This window comes from Glycine soja, chromosome 15 (genome assembly GCF_004193775.1).
Source record: "Glycine soja cultivar W05 chromosome 15, ASM419377v2, whole genome shotgun sequence".
NCBI classification, from domain to species: Eukaryota; Viridiplantae; Streptophyta; class Magnoliopsida; order Fabales; family Fabaceae; genus Glycine; species Glycine soja.
Genome location: NC_041016.1, coordinates 47,679,968 through 47,707,346, shown reverse-complemented (window position 1 = coordinate 47,707,346; position 27,379 = coordinate 47,679,968). Strand labels below are relative to the sequence as shown.

Here is a 27,379-nt window from a genome sequence, read left to right as displayed (position 1 = left end):
TAAATACAATTCTTTTAAAACTAATGAGATCAATATTTTATCTCCTATAGTATCTGTATTACTATTAAATTATACATTTTGCAATTTTGGCTTTACCATTTTTTTAGCATCATAGTATGTTGTTTACAATTTTGAAAAAACTTTTTTTTACTGTCTTTCTTTTGTTTTTTTTTTAAAATATTCTTTTCAAAATAAACAGTCAAAAAACAAGATCCATATCCAACACATGGAAACACATAAACAACTTCTAAAACCCTAAAAAAAACAGTACTAAATTTCAAGTTCAGAAAAAAAAATTAAATAAAAATAAAACAACCATTCTTACAAAAAATCTATTATTATTATTGTTACAATATGGTATTATTAAAACATTTTTTTCATCTTTTCCTTCTACTGCAATTTAAACTTCCAATACAGATGAATTTTTTAAAAAAAAAAATTGCAAACAACCATCTAATTTTCTAACCAACTTCTCTTTTACACCACAAAACTTGCCTACTCAAACCATATACTTATAATATCCATAGACATACATGGGTCGTTTATAATTCACGGTCAATCGATGAGTCTCCACATCTAATCTTCCAAATTCATTGATATTCCCCCACTCACATATTTTAGCCAACTCCTGTCTGACTCCCAGACTTCTTCTTCAAAAATCATTTCTTCTCCAGACATCCACGACCCATTCCTTTGGGAAAAAACACTCTAACCGCTGCCACCATAAGTTCACACTCATCCTCCGACTCAACCGATAGAAGCATGAGTTCTCACTCATCATCGGAGTCAATCGACACAAGCATGACTTCTGACTCATCCTCCGACTCAACCCACAGAAGCTTGAGTTCAGAGTCATCATCTGTTACTAGCAAGGCAAGTCTAAAACAAATAACTCACTTACTTTCTGAAATTTTTTTAAATATCTTAATCCAAGTTTGCAAAGTTGTTGATTGGCTTTGTCAGTACATGGATAGGTTTTCTTTGTAAACCTTCTTGCTTACTTCATCTTTTCAATCCATGCATGGATATATTTTGGCACATTCACATTATCCACTTTGACTTCACAATTTGACACCTACGAATATATAAATCACTGTTGCAAATTTACTTTTGTTATCGTTTGAGTCACAAAGCAGAAAAAGACAATTTTTTTGCGGCTGTTTCTTCTATTGGTTGATATTAAGTTACAATATGGTGTTATATATTGCTCCTAATTTGCAATATTCCGCTTATGCATGCTGATTAAATCTAATAGACTGCTACTACAATCTCTACGATGAAATTCAGATAGCATTAGGTTTTTTATAATTTACCCGTTATCCAGATTAAAGCACTCATACAGCTTATACATAAATTAATTAGACTTCACTTTAATTTATACCAAACATCATTATAATTTACCTACACTATAAATTCCACAATAATCAATTTACCTCTTTTATTAACAAATGAAAAATCTACATTGACGAAAGAGAAGAAAATTTAGTCCACACTTCCTCTGTCCTGCCAATTCTTTTGATTTCTATAGATTTTTCCTGTTAGCTATACCTAATTTCTGGCAATTTATTATGTTACAGACATTTTTTTAGACTAATTCTTCCACTCAATTGTTTTTAATTAGTCAATTATGTTGCTTAACTTGCACGTTTGCCTTATATTTATTTGTCATGTTAACATATAATTGCACATTCTAATTCTAGAACAAAAGTTTTGTCTCCATTAAAGATTTAGACCCATAGGAAACCTGCAGCACGAACCATATCATAGAACTGTGACAAAACTTTCAATATTGGCTGCCCTGAAGTTCCACTTGAAAGCTATAATATACAAAATAGAAATAACTTGGCTTTTACCTTCATATTTTCTTCTCTTATAAGTGTTTCCATAGAAGTTTATCCAAACTGGCCTACAAGTGCCTTTCTCTTCTTTATATTATTAGAGATATAAAAAGCAATAAGTAATTAGATTATGCTCTCTAATATTTGGTTGCTTTCCCTATGCTTTGAGAGCATTTAGAAAGTTGTCTAACTATTCAGGACAACCAAGGAGTATAAAAGGTTCCATTTCCCTGAAACGAAATTCTTCTTCAGCTTGGTCCAGAAGTTGCAAGAATGCAGGATAATTCAAGTAATCTAACCCAACAATAAACCTTTTGGTTTGCTGACCCTTAATTGCAAGAACACCAAAATAGCCTTGCTTAACATCATCCATTGCTTATAATTCGTAGTCCATTTCATTATATAAGATATCTAACATCTAAACCAACCAGAAAACAGACATAACAGACGAAATTTTGAGATTGGTTACTCTCTCCCAAACCAATACAATAAAAAAACTTGCCTATACTTTTCTGATCTTATCCTCCAATCTGTATTCTAATCGAATAGCACTTTACCACAGTATCCTCTATGTAACTAATTTTTTATCACCATAACTGCTCAACTTTGCTATTTCTTAAGTTCAGATCTATTTCCTTTTACTCATTGCATGACAGCCTCATGAATTTTATTCTGTTGTTGTCATTGTCCACGTATTTTCAAAGACTTGGTTTTAATTTTTGCACTCCATCTCAATGCAGATTCAATATCCAGTAAACAGAAAATCATTAATTTTGCAATTCGCAGCAACATTCCGCAATGACACGGTTATCTTATATACCCACTCTTTTTGTGTTTTTTCTTCTTTCATTTGCATAATCTAATTTCCTTTCTCTCATTCTGGTTTTTTCAGGACACCATACAAGTGCCTTCCTTTTACCATGAACAATGGGCACCGCAATATCCTGCATTTGTCCGCTTTAGATATGATGGTACAATATACCAGATACGACTACGACAACATCACCAGAAAGTGTACTTTGCTAAACTAGTTTCGAAAAGATTTGGCAAATTTTCAATCTGTAACCATTAAATTCTTGGCATGCGATAACAAATCAACTTTTGATCTTTATTTCATCCCCTCACTAGAACACCAGACCTGTGGAAGACCGCGCCTCTTCTCAATAGAGTATATTTAGACACTTGAAATTACACAGTCAATTCTAGCTGCACCGGGACCACTGGTAAGCATGAAAATCTGTTTGAAGTTCTCATACAAATTTCTGCTTATATATGATGTTTTTTTTTCTTCACTGCAGAGACTTCCAAATTATGCCATGACATATCTTAATCACTGTGGTCAACACATGACCATCCTTAGGAAATTTGGACCACCATTACAATGGAATGTTGTTGTCCTTCACATTGGAATGGGGAAAAGATATGTCGTTCAACCATGGTATCAATTTCTTATGGATAATAACTTTTGTCATGGCGATGAAGTTTCTTTCTATTACAGAAAGACAACAAAAATATGGGAAATTGTCATCCGCCGGAAAAAAAAAAACTGGGATTATTAAATTCAGTTCATCTAGCTTAACTTATGTATCTTTTGCACTTTTTAAAACAATTTGGTTATTTTCCTTTGAACATTCAATATATTATGCTTATTTAATCTATTATTAGTGCCTTTATGAAAGTGATTTGTTGACACAAATAATTTTAACCCTTATAAAAGTTATAAAGAAATGACGAATAGAAAAAACAAAGCAAAAAAAATGGTAATTAAGAAACAAAAGGATTAAACTAACCTTTGTAATTTACAATTTTTGAAAAATGTTTTTCTATAATTAAGAAAACAAAAATGAAAAAAGTGACCTGAAAAGAGAAATAAAACGAAATCCTAAAACTTCTTCAGAACACAAAGATAAAAAAACAAAAACGTTAATCCAATAATTTGTAATTTAACTATTTTGAAATTAAAAGTTAATTGATGATATATTTAATAAATAAAATTCATTTAAAACCAATAAACTCAATCAACCCAAAAATATTATTATTCAATTATCGTTATTTCTTTTATATTTTTTCTTTTATTGTCATTTAAACTACTAATACACATTAAATTTACAAGAAAATATCAAATCTTATACTTATAATATTTTTTTCCAATATTCCTCATCACATGCATTCAGAAACATTCAGATGACTCTCCATATCCAATCCTCGAAGCCAGCAATCAATGCTACAAAATTCGCACATTCATCTCTATTCCCGCACTTACATCTTCTCCGCAATTACTCTGTGACTCCCACACTTCTTCTCCAAAAACCATTTACCTTCCACACATGCACGCCTAATTGTTTTCACTCACATATATTTCACACCCAGGAGAACAGGCCATTTGACAGCAATTGCGGAATCTTGGTTTAATCAAGCCGCTGAATATTTGAAACAAACTATAGCCCTAACCCCAGATCTGACTCATATTTCGACTCAACCCACACAAGCATGACTTCACATTCATCATCTACTACAAGCAAGGTTTTCTTTGTCCACACAACAATCATTTCAAATTTACTTTCTGAAATTTTAAAATCTTGATCTCTTTTGGTCCTGCATAGCTAGGTTTTCTTTGTCCTCTGCTATTCTATACACAGCTTAAGAAACTATTATCTGTTATAGATGACATATAAATTTATTAGACACTCAATTTATCTTTTTAGTACATGCATATATATATATATATATATATATTTGTTGGTTAACATTATCAATTTTGACTTCAAAATTTAATAGCTATTTTGATTGCTACACCACAAAAAGATATCTTCAATTGCTTGATATTAAATTACAACATAGTACTATATATTGATCCAAATTTACAATACTCACTCATGCATGCTAATTAAATCTAATACACTTAACATCAAATTTAGATAACATTAGGTTTTTTATAATCTATTAGTGACCCATATTAAAGGACTGTTGTTCGTTATAGGTCATATATAAATTAAAAACTTTTTATAATTCTAACTCTAGAACAAAACTTTTGTCTGCATTAAAAATTCAGAGCCATAGGAAACCTATGATAACAGAACTTAAAATATTGACTGCCCTGAACTCCACACTTCATACGCATAATATACACAATAGAAGTAACTTGGCTTTTACATTAATTATTGTGCTATAGGGTCCATCAAACTGGTTGGTAGCAACACGGTTTTCAGCCGTATTCCATGTTACAAAGGTCAACATTCACAATCCCAAGCATTTTTCCCTTTCCCTTATTTCAAACGAAACAAAATTCTTCTGTCTAATGTTAACATCTTTCCCTGCAGAACATCATTGAGGTTCCATTGTCTTACCATAAACAATGGAGGCCATATTACCCAACTTATGTTCTGTTTCACTATAATGGAACCACACATTTTGTTGGGCTACGGAAATATGGCAGTCGATATTTTTTTGCTGATGGGCTGAAACAGTTTAGAAGAACCCACAGCATTGATGAATGTCATCATCCGGTCTTTTGCTCCTGACAAGAATACTTCCTTTGAGGTGGATGTCATCGGACCTATCCATAGGCAACGGTGTGCAAGGTCGGTTGTGGCAACGAGAAGACACATGTTTACAGTCGATGTCACCGAAGATATGATGCAACATAGCTTCCCTTTGGTACGGGTTTGCTAGCCACTCAATTATGTTGTTATTTTTCTCTGCTCAACCTATTCTATTATTAAATTTTGTCCTTCATATTGTTCTTTATGACAGTGAACCTATTCTATTATTATATTTTTGTCCTTTATATTCGTTTAATTTAAATAACGCTAACTGTTGTAAATACAATACAGTCATATGATCACTGTTTTTGTTTCAATGCAGGTTCTTCCACCGGCAACTTTCAATTTTTTGCTTGGGTCACAAAAATTTATTCGTGTTCAGAGAGCCTATGGCAGACGCAACCAATAGCAGATCACCATGCATGATGGTGTGCCATCTGTTGCCCAGCCATGGTTCCAATATCTCTCTGAAAATAATTTAATGCCCGAAAATGAAGTTGTATTCTTCTTTAGGTTTGACGAACATGTATAGGAGATCCTATTTAGGAAAGAAGTTATATGGGATGAGGATCTCTCCAGCTGAGGACACGACTTTTTTTTTAACCTCATTTATGTTTTGATTAATGTTGTTACTCAAAGGTTTAACCATGTTTTTCAAGTGCTGTCTATATACATTTAAGTATCCTTTTCTTCTATTTAGTAATATTTTTGCATTTTTGGGAGAGACTCGTCTCTGACATTACCATTCTCAAGCGTTTGATTTTGAATTCTGGCTGTGGTAAAATAATCTTTGATTTTGTGCAAAATCTAGCCTGACTTTGCAGATGTGGCTGCAAATTGGTTGCTTAGAATTACAAAGCCTTGATATTTTTGTAGATAATGTAGGTAAGTTCATGTACTTTAACTTATATATCTTTTGAAATTTTCAGAAGAATTTAAATATTTGACTTTGAACACCAAATATAATATCTATATTAAATCTTTTATTATTTCCAAATTGATTTTTATCCCTCTTGCAAGACGCATTGCAAAGAACCCGTGCATGTGCACGGGTCAGTGACTAGTTTACATTAAACTAGTTCAATGCTCGTGCGATGCATGGGGTGGCATTTTACTATAAGTGACATAAATACTATGTAGATTGTTTGTAAAAAGGATTGATTGTGTTGCGAACTTTTTTAAATTGCAGGAAATAATAGATAAAAATTAAAAACAAAGATGACCATCAAAAGAGATAGATTCAAACAATAAATAAAAAAAGTTATAAAAAATGTTTTTGGATGTATAAACCAAGTTTGAGCGTGTATTAAAAGTTTCAGTCATCAATTGTATTGTTAAACAACAATCAATCGAATGAATGTGTAAAGATAAACATTAGTATTATCATATTTTCGTGCATCATTAAGGAATGGATAACGGGAAAAAAAGGAAAACAAAATTAACACATTCACAAAGGTCACCCAACAAAAAAATAAAATCAAATGCAAGACAAAGAAGTGGAAGTTCAGATCCATGGATTTTCATTTAAAATCCCCAAAGTAGCAACGATTGGGTAAATAATAGGAAGCATGTATGAGAAAAAACATAATAAAGTAAATTGCATATCATTCGAGCTGACATCTTACTGTAAGTGGTATAAATATGGTGTAGATAGTTTTTTTTAAAGGAATGAGTAATTGGTGATTGTAATTACAACAGATCGAGGATATATCAGATGTTTATTAAGAACAAATTGTAAATTATGTAAGGAGGTAGTTAATATATTGTTGGATACGCATGTCAAACGTTGTTATCATGATTCCATGCAAATAACGTGGCAAGTAGTGCGGGTTTAAAAATGATATTGTGAGAGGGATAAAAATACTAATGTTGTTGGATGATAACAAAAGAAAAGATTGTTCAATACCGTAAGGTATTTAAGTTTGTTTGTTTAAAAATACAAAATAAATTTGTTCATTGAAGAAAAGTCAGTCGTCAAGGTGGATGCACTCCTCGTCCCATTTGATATCTTTCCTGATCAAAAGCTCCCATGCATGGTCATTAAACCGGAAGTAGAAGACAGCCTCATCTCCGGCCATCAATTTTTTTTTCATGAAGGTACTGGAACCATGGGTCAGCAATAGATGGCACACCATCGTGGATGGTGACCTGCCATTGGGTGCGTTTTCCTAGGCCCCGTTGAAGTGTAATATATTTTTTGGAACCATATACAAATTTGGAAGTCGGTGTTGGAAGAAACTGTATCAACAACGAAAAGAATAGTCATACAATTTGAACAATTTTTTTATTTCCCTTCATTTCTCGCACTGCAAAAAGCTTCTCCCCTCCCCTTCCTATTTCCATCCCGGGCTGATGCAAGGGCTGGAATACATATTATGTGAACAAAAGACTCAAATTCTTATTAAGAACAAATTTTAAATCACGAAATTGATAAATTTAAAATCAAATGTATATGAATATATGAGGAGGTAGTCAATGTTGCTTCAATCCAAGTTTAATTTCAGTAAATTTGTTATCACACTTCCATGCAGATGAAAAGAAGTCAGTCTTTAAGGTGGATGTCCTCCTCCTTCTATTCAATTTCTTTTCTGATCAAAAGCTCCCATGCATGGTCATAAAACCGGAAGTAGAAGACAACTTCATCTCCCGCCATCAATTTTTTTTTATCAAGATACTGGAACCATGGGTCAGCAATTGATGGCACACCATCGTGGATGGTGACTTGCCATTGGGTGTGTTTTCCTAGGCCCGATGAAGCGTAATATATTTTGTGGAACCATATACAAATTTGGAAGTCGTTGTTGGAATAAACTGTATCAACACCAAAAAGAATGGTCATACAATTTGAACTATTTTTTTATTTCTTTTCATTTCTCGCACTGCAAAAAGCTTTTCCCCTTCCCTTCCTATTTCTATTTTTTTTTTCATTTTCCGTCGTTTCTTCGTGCATTAATTGTGGCACAATTAGCATCGCACCAATATTTTCGTTCTAGTCATTTCAACCTGTTGTGCATTAATTGTGGCACAATTATCGATGCACCATGCCGATACACAGGCTCGTACTCAATAAAAGTGAACGAAATAAGTTCATAATTAATCAAAGCAAATCATAAACTGTTTAGTCAAAAATAAAAAGAAACCAAAAAATTGTTTGACACCCCAAATTTAGCTAACAACATTAATAAAAATATGAGAAGATGACACATAAAAGAGCCTTTGGGTTGTATATGTCCAAAATCAGAAAGTGTTGACTGTATTTTTTTTTTCTCTTTTTTTATTAAATTCTGTCCACCATAAATTAAAGAAAGCAATTATTGGTGCTTGAAGCAAACATTTAGATTCCTTAAATTTTTTTTATCAGACAAAAAAAATCAGACCACAAAAAATTAGACAAAAAGGGAAAAAAATAGATAAAAATGGAACCTTTATTCTTCAATACCTTTATTCTTCAATAGCTTGTCCCAACACTTGCATGGGCAACGCGTCGTAACCTTCAGCACCATCGTTAGACTATTCCAAAAATCAAGCCACAAAAAATTAGACAAAAAAAAGGGAAAAAATAGAATATTGACGGGAAATAGAAGCAAAAAGAATAAAGGAGGAGAAACAAAAGCGGAGAAGAAAAGAGGAGAAGTTGAGGAAGAGAAAGAAGGGGGAACTAAATATTGAGAGAGAAGAAAGGAGGAGAAGTTGAGGAAGAGAAAGAGGGGAAAAGAGAATGTTGACAGACGCAAAAGAAATGGAGGAGAGAGAAGAAAGCTCTGGAATTAAGGGGAATGAAATGGTGTGGTGAAATCCAGCAATTAGAAAGCGACACATGTGGATTGATGGCAGGGGAAAAAACTTCAGCATGTGAGGAGACATGTGGCCACTTAGCAAAATAAAAAAATCAACAAATTAATAATTTAATAAACTAAAAAAATTTGCATTTCGATAATTGACACAGCAGGGACCTCCCTTCTGTGGGGAAAAAATTCCCGTGAAAAAAAAAAACAAAGCTCTACATAGAGAAGACAAAGTTTTTTTTTATTAAAAAAGAAAAAAGGTCTGCCACGTGTCGCAATGACCTTGAATAGGCAAAAATTCTCGTGAAAAAAAAAAACAAAGCTCTGCATAGAGAAGACAAAGTTTTTTTTAAATAAAAAAAAAAAAAGAAAAAAGGTGTGGTACTCCAATTTGAGTATTAGAAAGTTGGGATAGTTAATGATAAGCTACATGTAGGTAATAAAGTTTGATTTTAAGGTAACGTGTTAATAGTATACATTGTTTGATATTGTTAGGAATAAAAGAAAAGATGAACAAATAAAATATGTGAATCTAACAATTACATGATTGGATAATATAAACCTTACTAAATCATGAAACATGAAAACACTAAGACATGAAACACCAAGATGCAAAAAAAAGATGAGATAAATATAAGCGTTGGTTGTTAGCCCGTGCATTTAAAGTGTTGGCTATGTTTTTTTTTTTGTCTCCTTTTTTATTGAATCCCCTCTACCATAAATTAAAGAAAGCAATTCTTGCTGCTTCAAGAAAACATTATTCCTTAAATGTTTTTTTATTATTTATAAGTCATCTTTCTAATACTCTCTCATACACTTGAACAAATGTTCATATTGATGTATTAAATGTTGGCATGTTATCATTTCCTTATCTTCGGCCAACCAGTACAACACTTTACCCTGGCAACTCGTCTCATTTTTTTGCACCTTTCTCATTTATTTAAAAAAGAGTAGTTTCTTATTTTTTAAAATTATTATGAAGTCTCCTAAAATATTAGGATTAATGTAAATATTACAAACACAACATAAAATTCAAATCATTTATCTTTAAAAGATGATTATTAATTTGCAAATGATGATCATTCCCACATCCAAACAGAGTATCCAAAATTAATTGTTAAGCACCTATTGATAGAAAGACCTACTTTGTATTTCAATCGTTTTGTTTCATTGCTAGTCCTATAAAATATACCTTTAAACTTTCAGAACTTAACGTGCTAATAACTTCAGCAAAAGGTTTTCTCAAATTACTAATCCAAATCCTGTTTCATAACTAATATTTAAAATATATATATTTTAAGAGAACAAAGTGTTAATAACCCGATATAATGGAATATTATTTTATTATGAATTAAAATTGAATCATTGGGGTCAATGTGTATATATGGGAAAAAAATAACAGTGATGTAATATAATTTTATTATTTATTAAAATTGAATCATTTTGGTCAGTGTGTATATATGTAAGGGGAAAAAAAATAACAGCCTCCAATGACTCTCCAAATAGCGATTCAATTAATTTAGCATATACAAAATCAATTCAAATGGGAAGATAACATGTGGTAACCTCATGTTAATCATGTAATTAATTCAATTGTAATTAGTTAATTCAAAGAATATGATTGATTCAAAATATATAGCGATTCAATTTCGATCGGTTTCAAATAATTTTTATTTTGTAATGTTTAAATTGATAGTGTAACATTTAAAATTGATTGTTAAGCACCAACTAATCAGGAATAATTCAACCTCTAAATTATGAGTATTTCCCTATACTAACATAATATGTTAATTAATATGAAAATTATGATTATTCCCACACCTTAACAGGACATTTAGAATTGATTGTTAGGTATCTGTTAACTATTTCTATAAATTTGTCTGTTTTTTTGTTTGATTTCTAGTTGTATAAAATATACTTTAAAATATGAATTCGATTGATTCAAAATATATAGTGATTCAATTTTGATCGTTTCAAAGAATATGATTGACTCTAGATAATTTTGTAATTAATCAAAATAATTTTTAAATAGGAAGACGACATGTGGTTATCACATGTTTTAATTTTGATTCATTTCAAATAATAAATAATAAATACATTTTTTTTTGCATTCATAGAAACATATTATTATATTGAATTTAATCATATAATAAATCAAATGTAATGATGACAAAAATATGATACGATGATTTAACAATTAATTACGTGTATACTAATATTTAATGAATTGTTATATATGGTAATCAATCATTATATGTTAATCAATGTAATGAAACTCATTATTTTTAAGATGATAAATAGTTGTTGTATGTTACAATGATTTGATTCAATAACAATTAAAATATTTTTAAAAAATTAAATCAAAATAATATGTTAACTATTACTATTAGCACCAACATTGAATAAATTAAGTAAATATTAATTTATTACATGTTAATAATTGAATAAATAAATTAATAATAATAGTTAAATTATTATATACTAACCTTAATAATATCATAATTCAAATTAAAAATTTTAAAATCTTGTATGATCTAAGTTTCAATTTTATAGACACAATAAACATAAAATGTGGAGGAAAAATCTTTAAAATTATAACCAATGTATTCAAATAAGGCCATAAGGGAAATTATAAAAAAAATTATTTTTTATGGGTAATATTATTTATTCAATAAATTTGATTATTTCTCCCGGGGAAAAAATAAGGTGAAAAAATATGTTATATAGTATGAAGTAATTGTTTATATAATAACAATGTATCATTTTCGTCAAATGATTAATAGGCTTTTGCCTCCTTTTTCTACCTGTTTGAAGTTTACTTTGACGTCCTAATTGCACTCTTACGTTAATTTTTCTCTCTCTTTTACTTCATTGAGCTTCTGACATTCACTGGTAAAATAAGCTCAAGTGTTTTTTTTTTCATTATTATCGTCCTCGCTGTGGTAATAACGTAATCTGAGGATAGTTCATGATCTTTTAATCTATTTAGTTTGAAATCAAGGATGGTTCACATAACTTTCTGATGGATCTCAAAACTAAGCAAAATCATTTAAAGTTTTGAGCTTAAAAGTGAATGCAACACACCGAAACCTTAACTAACTCTAAGCTTTAATTTACAATTTTTTTTAATATCATCGGCTTTCGTATTTAATCAGTAGACAATTTATACTTAGCATATTTTTTACCTACTTTTTTTCTCGGGAGAAGTAATCAAATTTATTGAATAAATAATATTACCCATAAAAAACAAAAAAGTATAATTTATATTTAGTTAAAACATACATGTTTTGTAAAACTTAAAACTATTCCCAAAAATCCAAAATATTATGTGAGAATATGTAACATTATCTTACCGTGTCAATATTATAATAAACTCTTGGGTTAAAAATTAAAATCTTTACATCTCATGTTATCCAGAAATAACTATAAATTAAAATAGAAAAAAAAACAAAATGTGATAAACAAAATACTTTTCTGTGTATGTGTCTCTCATTCATAAATCGGGTTGAGAAATCAAACTATACAACACATAAATAAAAAGATTCAGTTGTGCATAACATATTGCATATATCATAATGGTGTAGCAGGTGAACACATAAAATGAGCTTCATGTAAGCATGCGTAGCCATTAGTCATCCCATTCTTTCTTATCCATAAGCTCCCATTGAAAATACAGTGGCTGTGTATTTTACATCAAACAGCAACTGGTCTATTCAAAATAATATATTTGTCCTTTACATAATAAAAATAACATAGAACACCTTCTGTTGTAATTATGGGAGTGTAAAATGACGCCTAACTCATCATATCTTGGATCAAACTTTTCCCATCACAAAGTCTAGGATCTTAGCCAAGACACCCTGCACATAAAGAAGTTCTTAGAATAACATGCAGCTAAAATGTATGAAATACTCAATTTTGTTTATGAATTGATAACAAAAAAAAATAATCACTTGGCACCATAAAAATATATCAACTTCGTGAAAATGTCTTTCATCACATGGGTACAATAAAAATGACTTCAAGAAGACTTTTTTATGATATCTACTTCCAGGTCCATATATTTTATTTATGGCATTCAAACGTTTTTTGCTGGAAAGTATCAAATCAAAATACAAATTTAGATTATTATTATTATTATTATTATTATTATTATTATTATTATTATTATTATTATTATTATTATTATTATTATTATTATTATTATTATTATTATATAATTAAACAAAAAAACACTGGGTAGCATTACCCACACATCCTTAGTTCTGCAAATTGCTCACAGCATCTAGACAAAACAAAGGAAATATATAATAGATATTAGCATTCAGAAGGGAAAGTATCAACTTTGATGACAATGATTTAACGAAATACCACCAAATTCAGATACCATAAAAATGGAGATACCATAAAAAAACTCTTGCAGCAAAAATGACACAAGATAATTTAATAAAAAAAAGGTGAAAAAAATATAAAAATAACACATTTATTCTTCAACACATTCAGCACCGTTGTTAACCTGTCCCAAAAATCAAACAACACAAAAAAATTACACCTTTATTCTTCAACACCTTCATCACTATCCCAAAAATCAAACCATAAAATCATACCACAAAAAATTAGACAAAAAAAAGAGAAAAAATAGATAAAAATGAAACTTTTATTCTTTAGCATTGCTCTGTGAATCATATTGTTGCGAAAAATCAGCAACAACTCTTGCAGCAAAAATGACAGAAGATCATTTTAAAAAAAACGAAAAAGAATAGAAGAGAAACAAAAAGAAATCAGCAACAACTCTTGTAGCAAAAATGGCAGAAGATAAAATTTTTTAAAAAGGAAATTAGAAAAAAAAAAGGAAAAAAAATGACACATTTATTCTTCAACACCTTCAGCACTGTCATTACGAACCTGTACTCATGAAGTTTTTGAGATAAAAATCGCAACTTTAATGTGTTCTTCCACCTTCTCTGCATACAACATGCCAAAAAATATATTGAACCATTACACCACCAAAAAAGGACGAAAACACAAAAACTGGGCATAGGAAGCAATGAGCAAAGTGGAGAAGGTTCAATAACACAAAAAATTTAAACTTTTGTATTGCGAGAAGTCAGAAAACAAAATAAAGGCAGAACACCAAAAAAAAATTAAGCTTTTGTGTTTTCGAACCTCTAGTCATGGAGTTTTTGATATAAAAATAGTAGCTTTAATGTGTTCTTCCATCTTTTCTGCATACAACATGACAAAAAATATATTGAACCATTACACCACCAAAAAAGGACGAAAACACAAAAAGCTGGGCATATGAAGCAATGAGCACGCTAGAGAAAGCTCAGGAACACACAAAAATTTAAACTTTTGTATTGCGAGAAGTCAGAAAACAAAATAAAGGCAAAACACCCAAAAAAGTTTAAGCTTTTGTGTTTACGAACTTGTACTCATGGAGTTTTTAAGATAAAAATTGCAACTTTGATGTGTTTTTTCACCTTCTCTGCATACAACATGCCAAAAAATATATTGAACCATTACACAACCAAAAAAGGACGAAAACACAAAAAGCTGGACAGAGGAAGCAATGAGCACGTTGGAGAAGGCTTAGGAACACAAAAAAATGTAAACTTTTGTATTTCGAGAAGCCAAAAAACAAAATAAAGGCAAAACACCCAAAAAAATTTAAGCTTTTGTGTTTACGAACTTGTACTCTTGGATTTTTGAGATAAAAATCGCAACTTTAATGTGTTCTTCCACCTTCTCTGCATAAATAAACACACGTCTTCTACCATTGTAGTTCAATAGGGAAAAAGAGAAGAACAGAAGAAGAAGATGTGAGAAGTGAGAGAAAGGGGTCAGTGCACAAATGAAAAAAAAATATACGGATTTGACGGTAAAAAGAAGCAATAAGGAAGTAGAAAAGAAGTACCTTGTAGAGGAAATATATGTCTTCTACCATTGTAGTTCAAGAGAGAGTAAGAAAATAATAGAGGAAGAAGAAGAAATTAGGAGTGAGAGAAAGGGATCAGAAGAGAATGGGAATGGGAAAGGGTGAACGGAGTGATGAGAATGGGAATGGGAAAAGAAGAGATGAAAAAAACCGGGCAGGACACGTGGAGAGAGGGGCAAAATAATGGGAAGAGGAAAAGAAAAAAAATGCAAAAACGGGCAGGACACGTGGATTGAAGTGAGAAAAGAAGGATTGGAGGGTTTATTATTTTTTTTTGGACGGTGTCAACAGGAGATACAACAGGTAGTCAGGGTCTTGTTTGTATATAAGATAGAGATAGAGAAGTGGATTTAGTACCCTTCCTCCTTAATCTGACAGTGTTGCATATTTGCATTGAGACTTGAGCATATATGGTAATAATTTTTAGAGTTGTAAAATCTTGCTTCCTCACAAGATTTTCTACATTCTACTGTTTGTTCCTTCCTTTTAATATAAAAGTTAATTATGATCTCTCTACATTTTCAGCATAATGACAAACTAACTATCAGAATTATAACTTTTTGCAGATGCTAAGAGGTTGACTGGTATAAGATATAGTGACCCCGTAGAAGATATAGTGACCCCATTATTAAAAAAGATAAAATGTTGTTGCCATCCCATGAAAAACATGAATTTAAATGTAAGCAATGTTCATCATGAAGTTACAATGAGAGATTCATTTGAGTTCTTTAATGAAAAATGAGTTTCTGAATATGACAATGACTTAGTTTATGATCCTTGGTCACATAAAAAAATTGAACTTGTTTAGGAACATATATTGAATTTGAATATTTAATTATTTATTTATGTTTGTGATCTTTATTTTTTGTTATTTTTAAATATTTTAAAGATAAATATAATTTTTTTATGAAGATTGAGTCATGCGAGTCAATTAGTAACTCACCTGTCATCTTGTAGAATTTTGCAAAAGTCTTTCAATCACTATCTTCATACTTATTTATAAGATCAAACTTTTTAAAGTTATTTGCTCCTTTATATAAAATTCAATGACTTTTTCATTATTCCATGTACCTCGATGTAGAATACGAAGCTTAGCTAATATTGTTGGGGTGAAACCTTCCATAGTTTCATTACTCCATGCCCATTTTGCATTATTAAATGTATATGTTAATATACATTTATGTCTAATGTTTTCTCTTATTCATTAACACTTCATATTTATAAGTATTTGTGGGCTTCGGCTCTCTCCTTTTTTGGTAGCAGCTATCAAGTTTAATTATACTTGAAGTTTCATAAAAAAGTTGTATAATAGGTTGTTGTACAATTTGTGTTGATTTAACATTTCATTTTTATTTAAAAATAATATGAAATTTTTATATGTTACTGTACATTGAAATATGAAATTTTTTTTTGAAAAAAATATAAAGAAAATTATATTTATATAAATTTTTAATAATAATATTTTTATTATTTTTTTATAAAAAATTCTAAAATAATTTTATAGAAAATTGTATAGTCTTTTAAGATAGTTTTAAACTAAAAACCATCTTAAAAAGATATCCTTCTAAAACAATTTTTTATAAAAAGTCTTGATAATACATTGTTAATTTTATGAATGACGTTTAGAATGTCGTTGTTTCACTTTTTTTCCATAGTGTGCGTTCGATTTTTTTCATATAGATGATATAAGAAGTAAAAATTTATTAAAATAATAAATAAAATGAAACTCATTAGTTCTCCCATTTTTGTCTCCCATTTTTGTCAAACATCTTATTTTCTCCCCTCGACATTTTGCATCTTCCACTCAAACCCTAAAACTCACTTTTCCCCCCACAAGTCGTTTTGCATCTTTACTTGAAACCTTAAAACGTAGGTGTCGTTCCCTTTCACTATCCCTTTCAAATTTATAATATATTATGCATATGTATAAAGTATATTATTGTATATTTCAATTTTCTATTTTAAAAAGGTTTTATCAAATAGTTCTGTTAAACGTTAAAAAGAATAATAAAATTTAATGTACTAAAACATATGTAATATTTTTAATTCCAAAAAATATTTTATTTAATATATTATAGGTTAAATTGACTGTCTGAAAAAAAAAACAACCAAAAGAAAAAAAAATGGTAATGTAGGAAGACAAATATGAGTTAGAGGAACTAAAACTCAAGCGGAAAAGAAGCTATAATAAATGGACTTAAAAAAAGTTAAGAAAAAAAATTGTTTTTTTTTTATTTAATGGCTATATATGTCTTAACGCCTTGGGCTGGTTTTGAACATTCACCCTGCAAGCATGAAAGAACTCCCATTGCCGCTAAGCTACTGCAATTTAATTGTTCATTAATTGCAGTTCATGTGTATTTATAACTTCTGAAGAATAAATCATTTATGCACAAACTGTTTAAAATTGTGTGTCTCTTAAGTTATGCTGAACATACAATATTATGTTAAATACTGGTATGCATTGGATTTAATCCTTTAAAGTTTATTACATGTTGAATGAATATACGTGCAATGTTATCTTGAATTGGTATACATGTAATTTTTATGATTCAATATTGAGCACATTTGCATTATTAAGTATGTTTATGCAAAAATTATTTTTGAATGTTAAGTGATTAATATAATTTTATTAAATTAGAGAATACCACAGCATCTTTAATTGAGTAAAATTATATACTAAATTTATAATCACATCAGAAATATTAATTGTGATTAATCATATGTAATGTGATGAAATCTATCCACATGAATTTTGTTATATTTGTATGATTAATTAGGATAAAATATTAAATTATATTTCTTAATTTACTCACAGGAATTAAGGAAAAGAACATAATTTAATAGTTTTATCATAAAGTTGCGTGATGAATCTAATTGAGTAGGACTTTAGCCCATAGGCAAGTTTTGTGTCACTAGATTCATATATTGAGACATGATTTGCATTGGCAAAACATGGCATTTGTTTAGTCTCAAATTTTCTTAATGAGCATGTGTGTTTGTTTGCAGTTTCACAATCTATGAATATTTCTTGTGACCTTCCCATTTTGAAAGGTGATAATTATAAGGTTTGGAAGGAAAGAGTTCTCCTTCATTTGGGCTGGATGGATATTGACTATGCTATAAGGAAGGATGAGCCACCGACTATTACTGAAACTAGCGAACCTGATGTTGTTGATCTTTATGAAAAGTGGGAGAGATCTAATCGTCTCTCCGTTATGTTCATAAAAACCAACATATCCGCTAGTATCCGAGGTTCAGTTGACCAGCATGATAAGGTTAGAGATCTGTTGAAAGCCATTGATGAACAGTTTACGACCTCTGAGAAGTCACTTGCTAGCACACTCATTATGCAATTCTCTTCCATTAAGCTTATTGGAACGAGGGGTGTGCGTGAACATATCATGCGCTTAAGGGACATAGTGGCTCAGTTGAAAACCCTGGAAGTTACCATGTCTGAGTGTTTCTTCTGTAAAAAGAAAGGACACATGAAGAAGGACTGCCTCAAATTTAAAAGTTGGTTTGAGAAGAAAGGTACACCATTGACTTTCGTTTGTTATGAATCTAATATGATTAATGTGAATCATAATACATGGTGGATTGACTCTGGTTCTACAATCCATGTTTCTAATACCTTGCAGGGTATGGAAAGCCTAAGGAAGCCAGTGGGAAGTGAGCAGTGCATCTACTCAGGGAGTAGGATGAGCTCGCATGTATAGGCCATTGGAACGTGCATCTTAGTCTTAAGTAGTGGCTTTAAATTACATTTGGAGAAAGTTTTTTATGTTCCTAGTTTCTGTAAAAACTTAATTTCTGTTTCTAAACTTGCACCTTTGGGATTTTATTTTAATTTTACAGAATTTGGTTTTAATTTACTAAATAAATTTGAAATTATTGGTTGTGGTCAATTGGTTAATGGTCTTTATTCGATTGAATTGAAAAACGACACTACTTCTATGCATGTTTCTGTTGGGTTAAAACGATGTATTGTGAATGAAGAATCCTCTATGTTGTGGCACCAAAGATTAGGACATATCTCTATTGATAGAATCAAGCGAGTAGTAAATGAAGGAATACTTAGTACTTTGGATTTCGCTGATTTTGAGACTTGTGTAGATTGCATTAAGGGTAAGCAAACTAACATATCTAAAAAAGGTGCAAAGAGGAGTTCTAATTTATTAAGAAATCATACATACAGACATATGTTGTCCAGACATGGATGCAAATAGTTCGAAATATTTCATAACCTTTATAGATGATTATTCACGATATATGTATCTCTACTTACTTCATTCTAAGAATGAAGCTTTAGATGCCTTTAAAGTTTTTAAGGTTGAAGTTGAGAAACAATGTGGAAAACAAATTAAGATCGTGAGATCAGATAGAGGTGGGGAGTACTATGGTAGATACACAGAGGATGGACAAGCACCAGGTTCATTTGCGAAATTTCTTCAAGAACATGGGATTGTTGCCCAATACACTATGCCTGGTTCTCCGGATCAGAATGTTGTGGCAGAACGAAGAAATCGAACCTTATTAGACATGGTGAGAAACATGAGGAGTAATGTAAAGCTTCCTCAATTTTTGTGGATTGATGCTCTTAAGACAGCTGCGTATATATTAAACCGAGTTCCAACCAAGGTTGTCTCAAAGACACCTTTTGAGTTATTCAAGGGTTGGAAACCAAGTTTGCGACATATACGCGTTTGGGGATGCCCGTCTGAAGTAAGAATTTATAATCCACAAGAGAAGAAACTAGACCCTAAGACTATTATTGGGTATTTCATTGGATATGCTGAAAGGTCTAAAGGGTATAGGTTCTATTGTCCATCCCACAACACTAGGATTATGGAATCAAGGAATGCAAAGTTTCTTGAAAATGACTTGATCAGTGGGAGTGATCAATTTCAGAACATTTCTTCTGAAAGGGATCACTATGAAGTTGAACCTTCTGGGACAAGTAATAGGTTGGTAGTCATTCCCACCCCTCAAGTTAAAATGGGTGTTAGACAACCAGTGATTGAAGTTCCAGGAGCTGTTGAAAGTGATCATGTAGATCAAGTTGTTTGTGAGGAACAACATGATGATATTGAACAAACTGGTGAAGAATCAGTTGAACAAGTTCCTCAACAAGATGACCAAACAACATTAAGAAGATCTACTAGAGTAAAAAAGACAGCAATTCCTAGTGATTATGTAGTGTACCTACAAGAATCAGACTACAACATTGGAGCCGAAAATGATCCTGAGACATTTTCACAAGCCATGATTTCTAAGGAATCAAATTTGTGGTATAATGCTATGAGAGATGAGATGGATTCTATGGCATCTAACCAAGTTTGGGATCTCGTTGAGTTGCCTGTTGGTGTAAAAGCCATCGGATGTAGATGGGTTTTCAAAACAAAGAAAGACTCAGAAGGCAACATTGAGAGACATAAGGCAAGACTTGTTGCTAAATGATTCACTCAAAGAGAAGGAGTCGATTACAGAGAGACCTTTTCCCCTGTATCTAAGAAAGACTCTCTTCGAGTAATTTTGGCATGAGTAGGTCATTTTGATCTTGAGTTGCATCAAATGGATGTGAAAACGGCATTCCTGAATGGTGATCTAGAAGAAGAGGTTTACATGAAACAACCTGAGGGATTCTTATCTAGTGTTGGTGAGCACTTAGTCTGCAAGCTTAATAAGTCCATTTATGGATTGAAATAGGCCTCCCGCCAATGGTATTTAAAATTTCATGAGGTCATTTCTTCATTTAGCTTTGAAGAGAATGTCATGGATCACTGTATATACCAGAAGGTCAGTGGGAGTAAGATTTGTTTCCTTGTATTATACGTAGATGATATTTTGTTTACGACTAATGATAAGGGTATGCTATATGAGGTGAAACAATTTCTCTCAAAGAACTTTGATATGAAGGATATGGGAGATGCATCTTATGTCATAGGCATAAAGATCCATAGAGAAAGATCTCGAGGCATTTTAGGCTTGTCTCAAGAAACCTATATCAACAAAGTTTTAGAGAGATTTAATATGAAAGATTGTTCACCAAGTGTAGCTCCCATTGTGAAGGGTGACAAACTTTCTTTGAGTCAATGCCCCAAAAATGATTTTGAGCGGGAACACATGAAAAATATTCCATATGCTTCAGCAGTTGGAAGCCTTATGTATGCTCAGGTTTGCACTAGACCTGATATTGCATTCGCTGTTGGAGTCTTGGGAAGATATCAAAGTAATCCAGGTATTGACCACTGGAAAGCTGCAAAGAAAGTGATGAGATATCTTCAAGGAACAAAAGATTGCATGCTCATGTACAGACAAACTGATTATCTGGAAGTGATTGGCTACTCCAACTCAGACTTTGCTGGTTGCGTTGATTCACGAAGATCAACATCTGGTTATATTTTTATGTTAGCCAGTGGAACTGTATCTTGGAGAAGTGTCAAACAAACCTTGACTGCTACTTCCACTATGGAGGCTGAGTTCATTTCTTGTTTTGAGGCTACCTCGCATGGTGTATGGTTGAAGAGTTTCATATCTGGCCTTAGAGTTGTGGACTCTATTTCTAGGCCATTAAAGTTGTATTTTGACAACTTTGTTGCGGTGTTTATGGCTAAAAATAACAAAAGTGGAAGTCGAAGTAAGCACATCGACATTAAGTACTTAGCCATAAGAGAACGTGTTAAAGAAAAGAAAGTGGTCATTGAACACGTCAACACTGAGTTAATGATTGTTGATCCTTTAACTAAAGGCATGCCACCAAAGAATTTTAAGGATCATGTAGTACGAATGGGACTTGGTTCCATGATGTAATTTCATTGTACGTACATTTGTTATTTTCAATGAAACTCTTATTTAGTTAGATATTTTCTCATATGGTTTTGTGCACATATTTGTTTATTTTGAGAAAAATCATTCGGTTTAGATATAGAATAAACATATGGTTTATTCATTAAGTTGAGAGCTAGTGTTGAGAGACTTGATATATTGTGGTACATGGAAGATACTACTCATCATCAGAGGACCTATCGCCATGACTCATATATTATGTTTCTTGTTATGGTTGATGTTGAGTTAAATGGACCAAGTGGGAGAATGTTGGAAGCCCACGTTGCATTCACGTCCCACGTTCCTTTTTTTTATTTTATTATTTTGGAACATTTAGTTATTTTGAATCTGGTCCATTTTCCATCCACATTCAACCCATATCTTTGCAACCACCTTCAGTAACAAATCACGTACCCATCATTTATCTCACGTTCTGATAACAAGTTGAGAGCTCTGTGATGAACAGACTCTATAAATAGGATGGGGTGCTCTCAGTTTTATATCACCAAACTCATTTCTCTATTCAGAAAAATACACCATCTATTCAGAGTGAGTAAGGGTCTGGAAGAACAAAATTATCTTTCAGGTTCGTGTGTGCGCCGCTTCCCGTTCAATTTGCAATGGCTGGAGGTATGCTCATAATATTTTTAATTTCCGTTGTTTGATCTAAATATGTCATTTAAATTGATTTGCATGTTTAGATCAGTATATGTATATTTTACATGGAAGGGGCAAAACACCCCAACCACAAAACTATATTATTAAAATACATGAGGAAAAGCAATAGGTTATATGTTATGAGCTGAGTATTTTCCTGGTATTCGAGGTGCAGGATTCCTCCTGAAGAGTTAAGATAATGAGACTTTAATTTTCTGCTTGGCATTTGAATACATGTTTATATATAGAGTTTGAGCCTATTACAATATTCTAACAGCTTTTGGCATTATATGCCTTGGAGGAAAAGACAAAAACAAAAGAAAAATCAGTTTTTCTAACGGAATGGTGCCACCTGAGCCAACAAGGGAAAATTACTAGGTTGCTGGTCTGCTGCTACGTCTCCAATGGTGCATTGCTGGTCTGCTGCTTTTGTTCCTAACATTATACATCTTGATACATTTTTCCTTTTAATAATCATAATCTAGTATATGCCTCAGTTCATGGAGTGTGTAAAGGATGATAGTTCTAACTTTGGGACAAAAATCTAGCAAGTATATTTTGAAATTTATGGTAGATTTCTGAAATAATGTAACCACTTTATTGTTTTGTTTCATTCACTGTGTTTTACATTCCACACCTTCAGAAGGTGGTGAGTGGTTGTCATAAACAATAGTTTAACATTTGTAATGGCAAATGCATTTCTGGTTAGAATTACATATTCCCTTTCCATGATAGAAGAAATCGCAATCAATGCTGATGCAACCATGTTTGACACTCTTTTGCCTTTGACAATTGCATTTGATTTCCTGCAACACAAGATATTCCCAATCACTTAGGCATTAATCAAGAACCAAAACTGTAAAGTTAATCTTACTAATTGGAACCAAATATATTTTAATTTGTTAAAACATTGCATACCGAAACCAATGGAAAGAACAAGTAGTAGCACTGACAAATAATAAAGGATTTTCATATCTTTAGTTTGGGAAACAAAGTATAAGCTTCTAATAGTGAGATGTTTTGGAAGGGAGGTGCTTGAAACTATTATACATGAGATATTAGATGTCAATATATAGAGAGAGAAATCAATCTCCTTAATTTATAATTTTTTTTTTTGTAAAATCTCAATTTAAATAAACAATAACGGTTGGATTAAAATTCATAGTTAGGATGAATTTTAACAAAACTCAGTGTATTAATTTTACAGTTTTACTTTCCATATTTTTTAAGTTACATTAAAGCATCCGGGAGTTACAAGCTCTACTCAAATATAAAATTGAATTGATCTTGCAAAGGAGAAATAGTGGTATCCGTAACTGTAATAGTAATTACAATTTAAATTTTAATTCAATTAAGCACAAAAATAGTTACAGGATGGTAGTAGTATTACTGAAGAATAGGAGTACTAGTAATACTAATTCATTGGATAAAAAAAGAATGAAACTAAAATAAACAGGGAAAAGCAAGGAGGAGTGCAAGGTGGCAAGGAAGCACGATGTTGAGAGAAGGCTAAAATCGAAAACTGGAAATAGAACTTGTAACTCCTCATAACATGCGTACCCATAAAATGATGTTGCAGAGAAATTAAGAGCCGAAAACTGGAAATAGCAATGATGAAATATATGAAAGAGTGGAGGAATTAATTTTAAAAAATAGAATGAACACGTATTCTTTAATAAAATAAAATAAAACTTTTAAACTATTTATTCTTTTTATTTAAACACAAAATATAACTACTAAGAAATTTACATATACGGTAATGAAAGGAAAGAATTAAAAAATCCAACTTGTCTTCCAAAATCCAACTCAATATTGTTGTAAACTTCTTTTCACTAGTTAGATTAATTTGAAATAACTATAAAGCTCAAATTTTTAAACTTTTAACTCTCAAATCTTTTATCTTCACGATCTTCAAAATCAAAACCAATTTGAAACTTCCTAAAAAAAGGACAAATCTAACTTTTCATATGGCTTATTTTGACATAGCAAGTCAATCTTACGCAAATCGTCTCATAGGCACCTTTGAACATGAGCCTGAGGGTTGTTTTGAGAGGTGATATCACTGGGGTCCATGATTAATGGGGGTGCCCAAAAAAAATTAATGTGAGGAGAGAAAAACAATAATTCTTTTGACAAGAACTTCATATTGTTAAATTTTGCAAAAGTCTTTCGATCACTATCTTCATTTTTATTTATAAGACCAAACTTTTTAAAGTTGTTTGCTCCTTTATTTATATAAAATTCAATTTATATTATCTTATGCATTAATTATTTTTAGACTAACATATACCCTAATAAATAAGAGATAGGTTATATTGACACACACTTAGAAGAAAGAGAGAGAAGCATTAATGATGATATTTTTGGAAAAATATATAAAATAGGATAAATTTATAACTATCAACTATTTTATAATATAGGAACAAATGTAGTATTAATTTCAACGTATCCCAATGTTAAGGTTAACAAATTTTAATTTGCTCCAAAAGAATAAAATAATTTTTTTTGCATGTAATATTGTGCTTATATGCATTTTTTAGTAGAAAAAAATATTTTGTATGTAATATAATATATCATTTTAACAAAATTACACGTTTATTTTCAATGGAACATATGTTTATATTTTAGGCTTAAATACATTTTTAGTATTCCTATTTTTCTTAATTTGTAATTTTGGTCATTCCATATTAAAATAGAAACATTTTATCCTCCTAATTTAGGTCTATATTTTTTTTTGTCTAATTGAACTCTAGATCTAACATCTTCAATTAAAATGCAATTAAGAAATAATTCAATAAATCAAAATGTAAGAAATAAAATAAATAAATGTAGGCAAAATTAAAAATATGATCAAAATTACATATTTTTTAAAATAGAGAGACCAAATGTTTTTATTTTAAAATAGGAAGAAAAAGATTAAGGATTTGACAAAATAGGGGGGTCAAAATTATATTTAAGCCTATAGTTTACAATAGGCTTAAATATATTTTTGGTCTTTTAAATATGGATTATTGTATTTTGTCTCCTAAATTTAAAATTATTTTTTAGTCCTTCAATTTTGAAGAATGTTCTTTTTAGTTCAACCTTGTTGATTTTTGGTTGTTTGGATGTACAATTTGTGACTTTTTCTTTTTGGTTGTTTGGATGTACAATTTGTGACTTTTTCTTTTTTTTAACATAGAAGTGTTTTAAAAAAAATAAAGGACTAAAAAAAAGAAAATTTAAATATAATAAACTAAAAATAACAATAATCTAAATTTAAATGACCAAATATATATTTAAGCATTTATGATGTTTGTTCATAAAGGATTTCATCTTGGGCCCACATTATCACGATCGACCCTAAACGTGTGGTCAAGGCCAATGAGGTAAGAAAATCAAGGATGTGTTCATTTTTCCTTCTATTGATATAAAAACACACCTAAACAAACACAACGGTAACAAAATAGTAGCTAAAAAACAGCTCAAGGTGCTATGTTTTAAATCACTTCCAAGGGAGTTGCAACTTTAGCTAACCATCTCTAACCTCTCTCTCTGGCACTAAGATCTGTCACACTGATAACAAGCCTGGTAGCATCCTCTGCCAATTTCCTAGCTAGTTTTTTTTTTATTTTTTATTTGGGGTCGATTTTAAATTATTATTGAAAATTGAATAAATCGTAATAGGTGTGTGCGAATGATAATTTTTCTATTAATTCTAAGCTTTATTACTATTGATTGGGTATTTTGTATTTAAGAACATTTGAGGAATATGACACGAGGAAGAGAGCGAAAGATACCATCTACGTGACAAACAAAGGTAAAAACCAAATGTACAAGTAAAAATAAAAAAAAAAAAGAGAGAATGTAAATAGCAACAAGTAACAACCAATATATATATCCTGGAAAGAAATCAATGCTTGTACTCAAATAAAACACACACAAAGAAAATTAAAAAAGAAAGAAAGGTGCGGAGATTAGGGCAAATTAACCCAATTTCAGTTGTCATATGAATCAAATAATGCAACCATTTTATTTATATAATTTTTCAGTTCATCGCCTTACACATTCAATTGGTGTGAAAGCAGTGATTGTTGTAGCTAGCTAAATATTATTCATGACAATATGTACAAACACATAAATTTATGTCAATGTCACAAGATCCAGTTACGTTGGTTGATCTGTAATGTACTTTGCAATGAGCGTCGCAAGGATCGTTCTTTATGTCACAATAATCATTACGCAATGTTAAATAATCACAATGTACATATTCAGGTACCACAGCCATGTGCACTTGATTTCCTACACCAAACAATATATTCAGTCACATACATTATTGATCCTCTGAAAATTCATTACACACAAAATTGAACTGATCAATATATTGAATATGTGGGAAGTGGTGCTTACCAGAATCCATGAAGACAACAAGTAGGAGGATGGAAAGATAGCAAGGGATTTTCATTTCTTGATTTAGGAAACAATGTTTATCTTTCTACATTGATAGATCTTACGGAAGAGAGTTCCTTAACGCATTTATATGCTCCATATTATAAAGGGACAAAACAGAAAATTTGTATGTTATAAAGAGATATTATAATTCTTCTTAACGCATGTTAATTATGTCAATCAAATATATTCAAACAGTACTATCATGTAAAGTGATCTTTATTATTATGTAACAAAAAAAGTGACTTTTTTATTGCAAGCTTCGATTCAAATATGTTGTATTGACAAATATGTTAACTTCTTAAAATGCAATAATAATAAATACTAATTAAATATAAAGATGAATCTGTCGAGCATTTACAA

The 27,379-nt window shown here is 30.8% G+C and overlaps 1 protein-coding gene and 1 long non-coding RNA gene across 3 annotated transcripts; one reads left to right on the top strand and one right to left on the bottom strand.

Moving 5' to 3' along the window:
- Positions 1-576: 576 nt before the first annotated feature.
- On the top strand, positions 577-3,516 carry LOC114387580. 2 transcript variants are annotated; one of them, XM_028347782.1, is made up of 5 exons: positions 577-873; positions 2,579-2,644; positions 2,731-2,852; positions 2,967-3,061; positions 3,137-3,516. In XM_028347782.1, the coding sequence occupies exons 1-4, from the start codon at positions 763-765 to the stop codon at positions 3,022-3,024; spliced, it is 357 nt and encodes a 118-aa protein (XP_028203583.1). In that variant the 5' UTR covers positions 577-762; the 3' UTR covers positions 3,025-3,061; positions 3,137-3,516. The 2 variants fall into 2 exon arrangements, with proteins under 2 accessions (XP_028203583.1, XP_028203582.1); XM_028347781.1 differs by having other exon boundaries at positions 2,967-3,516.
- A 23,053-nt stretch (positions 3,517-26,569) lies between these two features.
- Positions 26,570-27,116, bottom strand: LOC114386606. The gene is made up of 2 exons (XR_003661123.1): positions 26,978-27,116; positions 26,570-26,869 (listed from the first exon to the last, which is right to left on the bottom strand). It is a non-coding gene; the product is annotated as an uncharacterized LOC114386606 (long non-coding RNA).
- Positions 27,117-27,379: the final 263 nt, after the last annotated feature.

Coding starts and splice junctions, on each gene's coding strand:
- LOC114387580 (XM_028347782.1), top strand. CDS start 763: ATGAGTTCTCACTCATCATCGGAGTCAATCGACACAAGCATGACTTCT. Junction 2,645..2,730: donor CAACATTCCGCAATGACACG/GTTATCTTATAT, acceptor TGGTTTTTTCAG/GACACCATACAAGTGCCTTC. Junction 2,853..2,966: donor CGACAACATCACCAGAAAGT/GTACTTTGCTAA, acceptor TCCCCTCACTAG/AACACCAGACCTGTGGAAGA.